The sequence below is a fragment of the Microtus ochrogaster genome, unplaced genomic scaffold (assembly GCF_000317375.1).
Source record: "Microtus ochrogaster isolate Prairie Vole_2 unplaced genomic scaffold, MicOch1.0 UNK78, whole genome shotgun sequence".
Taxonomy (NCBI): Eukaryota; Metazoa; Chordata; class Mammalia; order Rodentia; family Cricetidae; genus Microtus; species Microtus ochrogaster.
Window position 1 is genome coordinate 1,232,805 of NW_004949176.1, and position 8,503 is coordinate 1,241,307.

An 8,503-nucleotide genomic window follows, 5' to 3' on the forward strand; every position below is an offset into this window, starting at 1 on the left:
AGAGGAGTAGGAGGAGGGGGAGAGGAGTGGGAGGAGGGGGAGGGAAATGGGAGGCTGGAAGGAGGTGGAAATTTTTTTTCAATAAAAAATAAAAAGATATTGCAGTAACTTAAAAAAATTATACTTTTCACAGATTCAACACAATGTCCATCAAAATCCCAGTAAAGTCAAAAACCTTGAAAGAATGGTACTTAACTTCATATGGAAAAGCAAAAAACCAGGATAGCCAAAAAAAAATCCTGAAAAATAAAAGAACTTCTAGGGGCATCACAATCCCTGATTTCAAACTCTAATACAAAGCTACAGTACTGAAAACAGCCTGGTATTGGCATAAGAACAGACAGGAAGACCAATGGAACCTAATAGAAGACCCGGATATCAATCCACACATCTTCGAACTGACTTTAGAAAGAAGCAAAAAATATCAAATGGAAAAAAGAAAGCATATTTAAGAAGTGGTGCTGGCATAACTGGATATCAACATGTAGAAGAATGAAAATATACCCATATCTATCACCATGCACAAAACTCAAGTTCAAATGGATCAAAGACCTCAACATAAAGCCAGCCACACTGAACCTCATAGAAGAGAAAGTGGGAAGTACACTTGAACACACTGGCATAGGGAACCACTTCCTAAATATAATCCAGCAGTTGTGGGGTAAAGGGAACACTTCTGCATTGCTGGTGAGAATGCAAGCTGGTACAACTCCTTTGGATGTCAGTGTGACAATTTCTCAGAAAATTACGAAACAACCTTCCTGAAGACCCAGTAATACCACTTTTGGGTATATAGCCAAAGGATGCTCAATCGTGCCAGAAGGACATGTGCTCAACTATGTTCATAGCATCTTTGTCATAGCCAGAACCTAAAAACAACTTAAATGCCCCTTGACCAAAGAATGGATAAGGAAAATGTGGTACATTTACACAATGGAGTACTACACAGCAGAAAAAAATGACAGCTTGAATATTGCAGGAAAATGGATGGAGCTAGAAAACATCATTTTGAGTGAGGTAACCCAGACCCAGAAAGACAATTATCACATTACTCACTCATAGATGGTTTTTATACATAAAGCAAAGAAAATCAGCCTACAAACCACAATCCCACAGAACTTAGACAACAATGAGGACACTAAGAGGTCACATAGATGTAATCTACATGGGAAGTAGAAAATAGTAGAAAAAGACAAGATCTCCTGAGTAAACTGGGAGCATGGAGACCTTGGGGGAGGACTGAAGGGGGGAGGTGAGAGGCAGGTAGGGGAGCAGAAAAAATGTAGAACTCAATAAATATCAATAAAAAAGAAAAAATGTTAAAAAATTATACTTTTCAACCATAAAGAATGGATGCCTACCTTGTCAATTCTGAATTACAACAAACAAGGCAAGATACGGCTTCAGGTAAAGAAGATATGCACTTCAGTCATTGTCACAAGTCAGAACAAAGCCTAAATTACTGGCCTTTCAAATTCAAGAAGACTACATAATAAAAACTTCAAAACTTGAACATCATCTCTTTTCTCTACCAAATATGAAAATTATATAACAGTATTCTTCCCACTAGAAACTACAAACTATTAAATCAATTTGTTCATTTTAGCATTTTGAATTCAAATATCAATAAAACAATCGCTCTATTCACTGTCTCTCCAATTTTCTTCCCCCCAAACAACTGAGCTACAAAAGTAATGCTCTTCAAAGTATAAATCCAGTTAACTGAATATCACAGAGATCAGAATGGCAAAGTTCTTTATTGCCAAAACAATAAATACTGAGGTACTAAATAATTATTCATTTTAATAATATGCTTTTAATTCTGAGCCCAAGGCCTGTTTTTTATAATCTCTATGAGATAAATTTTCTTAATTATTAGGAAAATGGTTTATTTCCTTTCCATCCATTGTGTATTTATTTTAATTCAACACAAATCAGGTTTAAATTAGTTTTTGTCTTTACTTAGGGAAAATACTAAGTTATCGTGACTTTTTAGAATGGAGAAGCTGCGTAAATGATGTCAAACCACCTTCTACAATGTATCTGGATCCTAGGATTGGCTGAAGATTTCAGTTTCAGCATCTTTCAGCTTCTTTATGTGGACTTCTTCATGATTAAGAATGGTGATAGTGTCCTATCTCTGCTGTAATACTTAAAGATATTAAAAGTGAGACAAACAAACCTTTCTACTTTCAGATTAGCATGTGCACAAATAGTGGAAGTAGAATTCACAATACTCTCTGTCGTGTACTGTTAATACTGTTATTGGGTTATTTCTTGTGTCAGCAATAATTAAAGCTGAAATTCTAGTTCAGGGGATATACGCTACTCTATGTTTAGTGAGTTGGGTCTTGTAGTTATCACTTTCAGGATCTATGGAATAAGGTTTTATCCAGTTATTCATGGTTCTATTATAGGAAAAAACAGGAAGAAATCAAAGCCTCAAATGTATAGAAGTCTCTGCGTTACTAGAAGATTGAAGTTACAAGTTTTTGTAGATATATTTTGCTACCTTTAATAATAAGGCCTAAAATTCTATTTCATTTCTAAAAGCATTCCTATATCTGAACATTCTTTAGTTACCAACACAGAGACATTTTAATTCTTTACAATTATCAGCCTCATGCAGAAAACAAACCAGACTCACAAGCATTCATGACTAGATCTCCACGGATCTCTGGTTTCCAGTCATCCCACGATGTCTCAAAGCCATCAGCAAAACGGATACAGAAGTTCTTGAAATGGCCTTTGCTAACCAGAGACTCTGAGGAACATGCAGTGATGAGGGTACTTTCAATGGTTAGCACTAGAGCAGAGCCGGTGTCAAGGTCCCCAGTGTGATTAGACTACAGAAATACCACAGGAAAAATGAGGCAAAAGAGGAATTAATTTCTTGTAAAAATGCATTTTATGTGTATGAATATTTTGCCTGCCCATTGATTATGTGCATGAGTGTGTGGTGCCCACAGAAGTCAGAAGAGGGCTTTAGATCCACTGAACTAGATTTACAAATGATTGTGAGCCATCATATGGGTGCTGAGAATTAAAACCAGGTTCTCTGCAAGAGCAACAAGAGCAATTTCTTTAGACCAGATGACTTAAAATTCAGAAATCTTCACATTTCATAAGACTAAAAATTTAGAAAGAGTCAAGTCTAGAAATCCTCAATATAAAGCAACTTAGAAAAAAATAAATTTTAAACATTATTCAAACAAAATGTATTTTCCTTGTGCCTTTCCCTTTTTAATATACCAAGGGCTAACTACCTGTGTTTTTCTGTTTAAATAATGGGGAACATTCTCACTAGACAACCAGTTCTTGTGTGTGCAGCTTTCCTGAACGCTCTCATGTCATCAAAAAGCTGCCATGCTTCAACTCTTTAGATACAAAACACCGCCCATCTTGAACTCCAAGTTTCTCTTAGCATTGTTCTGCCAAACAGAACCTTAAATATAAATTTATTCCACTCACAGGCTTATCTCTGCCATGGTATTTAAGGAAAACTGTAAGAATAAGACAGATCTCTGCATGTGATTCTTAGGGCTATTTCTTCTGGGTGTGACAGGTGCCCACAGCATTTTCTTGCTTAAGCACATGTTCAAGTACATATACCTTCCTGAAAACTGGCCCTAAACTATGAAGACAGTATCCTTGCCTATCCAATTACATATATAACTTTCAAGTTACTTTATCATCATTTAACATTCATACTTAATACATAAGGTTTGTAAGCAAATTGAAATTCCCTGCCATATTACAGATGACAGTATTAAAATGCATTCTCAAATATCCTTTTGTTTCCACTTTATACAGATTAATAAAAGATTTCCTTGCTTAAAAAACTAATTAAGAAGATTCTGAAGCTTATTTGCAAAAGCAAGAAATAAGAGTTTTGTTCAAGTTATAAAGTGTTCTACTTAATTTTTTTTATATGCTAAACTCACAGAAAAGGTGAGTAGAATTATCTATCTGGCTGTCAATCCTGGAATAAAGCCTCCTATGTCTTGATTTTTCTGTACCTGTGCAGTATTTGTTATAGGGAGGCAAATTCCTAGATCATTCACAGTCAGCTGGAGGAAGAGAGTCCCAAAGGCCTGGGCTGATGTTTGCTGGATACCAGGGAGCATGTCTACCACTTCCTTTGTCGCCATATGAATATCCTTATGTAAAGCCATTCGTTGTTCATTCCAGTTGTCATAGGCAGCCTTATAATTCAACCAAAACAGCACAGCTTTTGCAAATAAAGAACAGGCAGAAAGAAAATTAAAGTCAATAATGCAAGTGGTTTATTACAGTTAGTAAATTTCAACTACTACAAAAACTGATGATTAATAATACTTTAGTAAGTTTTATTAACTTACTCCAGAAAATTATAGAACTAGGATTGTAATGAAACTAAAATACTTTTCACAGACAAATAAAAAATGATGCAGAAAGTAAGCAACTGCCTAATGGCAACAGAAAGAAAACACAGATCCATTTAGCCATTCAATACTGTAGAATGCCTATTACACATTTAGTCCTGGGTATAGTGATATTTCATTTGCATTTTAATAAATAAAGGTTGCCTGAACACCAGAATACAAAACAGCTACACTAGTTAGCCATATAGGCCAGGCAGTGGTGGCACACACCTTTAATCCCAGCAGTCATACTTAGCCATAGAGGCTGGGCGGTGGTGGTATACACCTTTAATGCCAGCACTAGAGAGGACTAGAAGGCAGGATGAAACAGGAACTCGCTCTCTTTCAGTCCTAAGATTCCGAAGAGGTAAGAGCTCTCTAGTGGCTTGACTGCTTTGCTTTTCTGATTTTTCCGGTTGAACCTCAATATCTGTCTCTGGGTTTTTATTATTCATGCTACATTTGGGTGGAATAATAAATGCCAACAAACATGGTCCTTGACTTTAACTATACGGTTTACCTTTTGTGTTGGTTTGACTAAGAAATGTCTCCCATATGCCCATGTACTTTAATACTTGGTTCCCAGTTGATAGCGCTATTTGAGAGGCTATGGGAATTTTAGGATTAGAACTTTACTGGAGGAAATAGGCAGTGGAGGTGGATGAAAGTTTATAGCACTGTCCCATTATAGTTCACTATGGACTTCCTTGTGTAGCTGAGATATGATTTCTTAACTTCGTGTTTGGCTATTTGCTGTCATGCCTCTGCAGCCATTATGGACTATCCCTCCGGAACCCTAAGCCCAAATACATTCTTCATCTATAAGTTGCCTTTGTTCACAGTATTTTATCATACCAGCAGAAAGTCAACTAATACACCCTTACTTCTTTCAAACATTTCTAAGGATACAGACACAAGGTAGGCATATATTTTAGAAGGATATGATTTTGAGTTTGTTAGTACCAGTAATCCCCACTCTAAGGAAAATCTTCATCTCACAACAGACTATGGAAGTTTAAGAAGATAAAAATGGAGAGACAACAGAAGAAGAAAACCAAGATGTGTCACTCAGCAGTTGGGGAGTGTTTTAAGGACTTGGTGAAGGACAAAGGAAGGTTAGTGAGATGAAAGATGCATAGCAGGAGCAGAACGCTCAGCAAACAAAATGCTATGGCAGCACTGTCAGGAGGAAAGGTTTTTAATGGCAGATCTAAGACCACTGCGAACGGAAATTTTACAGGGATTCAGAATTATCTCCTCACTGACTCTGAAAAACAATTTAAACATTAGTTTGTCCATCTAGTCAGTCTTCTTTCCCACTCTTTTCTTTCCTGAAAGCTGCTATCTTCTCTTAGACCACTGTGCTTATGAACACTCACTTGCTTCTCTCACTTGACAAACATTTAGTTAGTGTATGTAGTAATGTTCTAGAACCTAGGATAAGAAAGTAAATAACACAGATTTCATGTGCTTATCACTTTGTTGAACTTTACATTCAAAGTTGAAACTGAAGAATTTGATTCTCTTCTAAAAAGCATAGGAAGTTACAGACTCTTTCAGATCTAAAACAAATATTTCTGACTCCATTTAGAAGTTTACGTGAACTCTTTTTCGGCAGACTACATTCTTTGAGGGCAGGGATCCTGATTCTGTTATCCATTTTTGTATCCCACATTTAGCCATCACACAGCAAACATTTTCAAAATGAATGAATCAACCCCATGGCAAAAACAGAAATGAGTAGATAATCCAAACAAAAAATTTAGCATTTAAGATTGAAACTTGTAATAAAATAATTATAGTTATGTCAAAAGCAAAATAAATGTAAAATATGAAATTTTTTTTAAAAACTAGGGTTTGCAAGACTTGTTTTAAGTGCTCACATTTCACACTCAGGAGGTATTTAGCTGTCAAGTCTCTGTACTGGAACGCTACAGTCGATGTACCCAGAGCATGCCCACCCAGCAGTCAATAATGGTGGACATAATCTTACCTCTATCAAAGGCCACAGGTTGTGCATAAACTATTGGTCTATTCAAAGTAATAAGCACAGCTTCCCTATCTGAAGAACCACTGATTTCTTCTCGAAGGGCATTCCTTAATCCAATTCTAGTTTTAAAATAGGCAACTTGATGAAAATCAGAACCAGCTTCCTCATAAACCTAAAATGAAATTCAAAGCTTAACAAAATCAAATAATGAAAAAATTTTACCAAAACAATTCAAACATTATTAATAGCATTGTTCTACAAAAGACCTACAGTATACTGCTCTAATTCAACCATTAAATGGTACATACCTCATATTCTGTACCACAAATGCTTAAAATTAAGATAAAATATTAAGAACTATATAAAAGGCAAACGTGGAGCTGGGCTGTGACTCTGTGGTAGAGAGCTAGCAAGCCGAGTTAACCCAAGACAGAAGTAAACATAGTGATGTATTAAATATATCAAAATAAGTAAGATTTATTTTTCTCTCAAAATATGTATCTATTTGAAAAAGTTAGCTTTTCCACAGTTAATATAGTTAATTTAACATAGTTAATATAGCCATCAATTTTTAAACTGTAACTGCATTTAAAAAATGACTTTGGGTGAAAATTAGGTGGGGCATTAAAATACATATTTAGTCAAATTGAAACAGAAAATAACTCTGATAAACAGTAAAACTTTTGTGTATTGGGGAACTATACTAGCTACTATTGTCTTTTTCTTAAAACATTAAATACTTAACATTCATTATATGTTAAATTTTCAAATGTTCTATAGGGAAGGGGTAAACTTAACACTTTAGATATTAACTAATGAAACCACGAGACAGTGAAATAAAAATAATGTTTAACAAACTGAAAAATTATAAGAAAATGTTTATGCAGGTTCTGGATAAAGTCTCATGAGATTGCCATTGTACTAACCTGTAAATAGGTAGAATACAATAAAAAAACTGTAATGAAATGGCAAATTAAAATTGTAGAAGTCTAAGTTTTCAACAGAATTTAAAATACAAATTTTAAGAACTTAGTTCTAAAATTGAAACACATAAATTAATTTAAAGACAAGTGAAAATAACAATATAGTCTGTACAAACCTGATGTTTGACAATTTGCCCTAATGCCAGATTTAAGTCTACTTGGCATTTACCAAAGAGTTTCAGATAGCTGCTACTTCCTGGTGAAGCTTTGGTTTGAAGTCGGTTTGAAAGTTCCAGTTCAATCAGTCCAGTTTCAAATCTCACAGCTCTCATTGAAGGAGTGGTGGCTGTTACCTGAATACCCTAGCAGGTTACATGTTACAAGGAAAATAAGAAAATAAACCAATTACAGACCTATTCCAATGCAATCTTTTGAAATATGGCAAAAAGTCATGTTTAAAATGTATAGGTTATACATAAGGAAAATAGTCTTTAATTCAGCTAGATTTCTAGGACTTTATAGTTAATAAATTTCGTTTTAATATTTTTACTTAAAATTCAAAGTGTTTTGGGATTAAGTATATTAATTATAATTAAAAAGTCATTAAGTAAACATTTACTCTTTAAAAAATAATATTTTTATAGGAGAAAATGAAGGTTTACAGTAGTATTGTAGTTTTCTGTTTTCTTTTTAGTCATGCCCTGTTCTTCCAATTTGGTGCTGAGAATAGAACCCAGAGCCTTATTTCATTCAGATAATTGCACATATATGTAACTATTCTATCACAGTCCCTAAAATATTATTATTAATGAAACAAATATCTAATATATCCTTGCAAAGTAAATTATAAAAAAAGTAATTAAGAAATATCAAATGTTCACTGGAATGTAGCAAACTAAACTGTCTCAACTATATAATACAGCTTTCAAGAAGATAAAGTTGATCTCAAAAATCTGATGTAGAAAGATTTAAAAGTTTTTTAAAAATCCATAAAAAACATGTACACATAATAATAGAAGGTCCAGGCATGATAGCACACACCTTTAATCTCAGTACTGGGAAGGCAGAGGTGGCTCTCTGAGAAGGCTAGTCTAGTCTATATAGTGAGTTCCAGCAGGCTAGTCAGGGCTGCTTAATTGAGACTCTGAAAAAAGGAAGGAAGGAAGGAAGGAAGGAAGGAAGGAAGG

The 8,503-nt window shown here is 34.6% G+C and overlaps 1 protein-coding gene across 1 annotated transcript in view; it reads right to left on the bottom strand.

Annotated features, from left to right (window-relative positions):
• The window catches only part of Kiaa1109 (KIAA1109 ortholog), a 207,895-nt gene that overhangs the window by 48,032 nt on the left and 151,360 nt on the right, over window positions 1-8,503 (bottom strand). The window contains exons 56-59 of the mRNA XM_005370400.3: window positions 7,493-7,678; window positions 6,397-6,565; window positions 4,020-4,231; window positions 2,648-2,846 (exon numbers count right to left, since the gene is read on the bottom strand). Of these exons, the coding sequence (XP_005370457.1) occupies window positions 2,648-2,846; window positions 4,020-4,231; window positions 6,397-6,565; window positions 7,493-7,678 (766 nt within the window). The remainder of the gene's footprint in view (window positions 1-2,647; window positions 2,847-4,019; window positions 4,232-6,396; window positions 6,566-7,492; window positions 7,679-8,503) is intronic.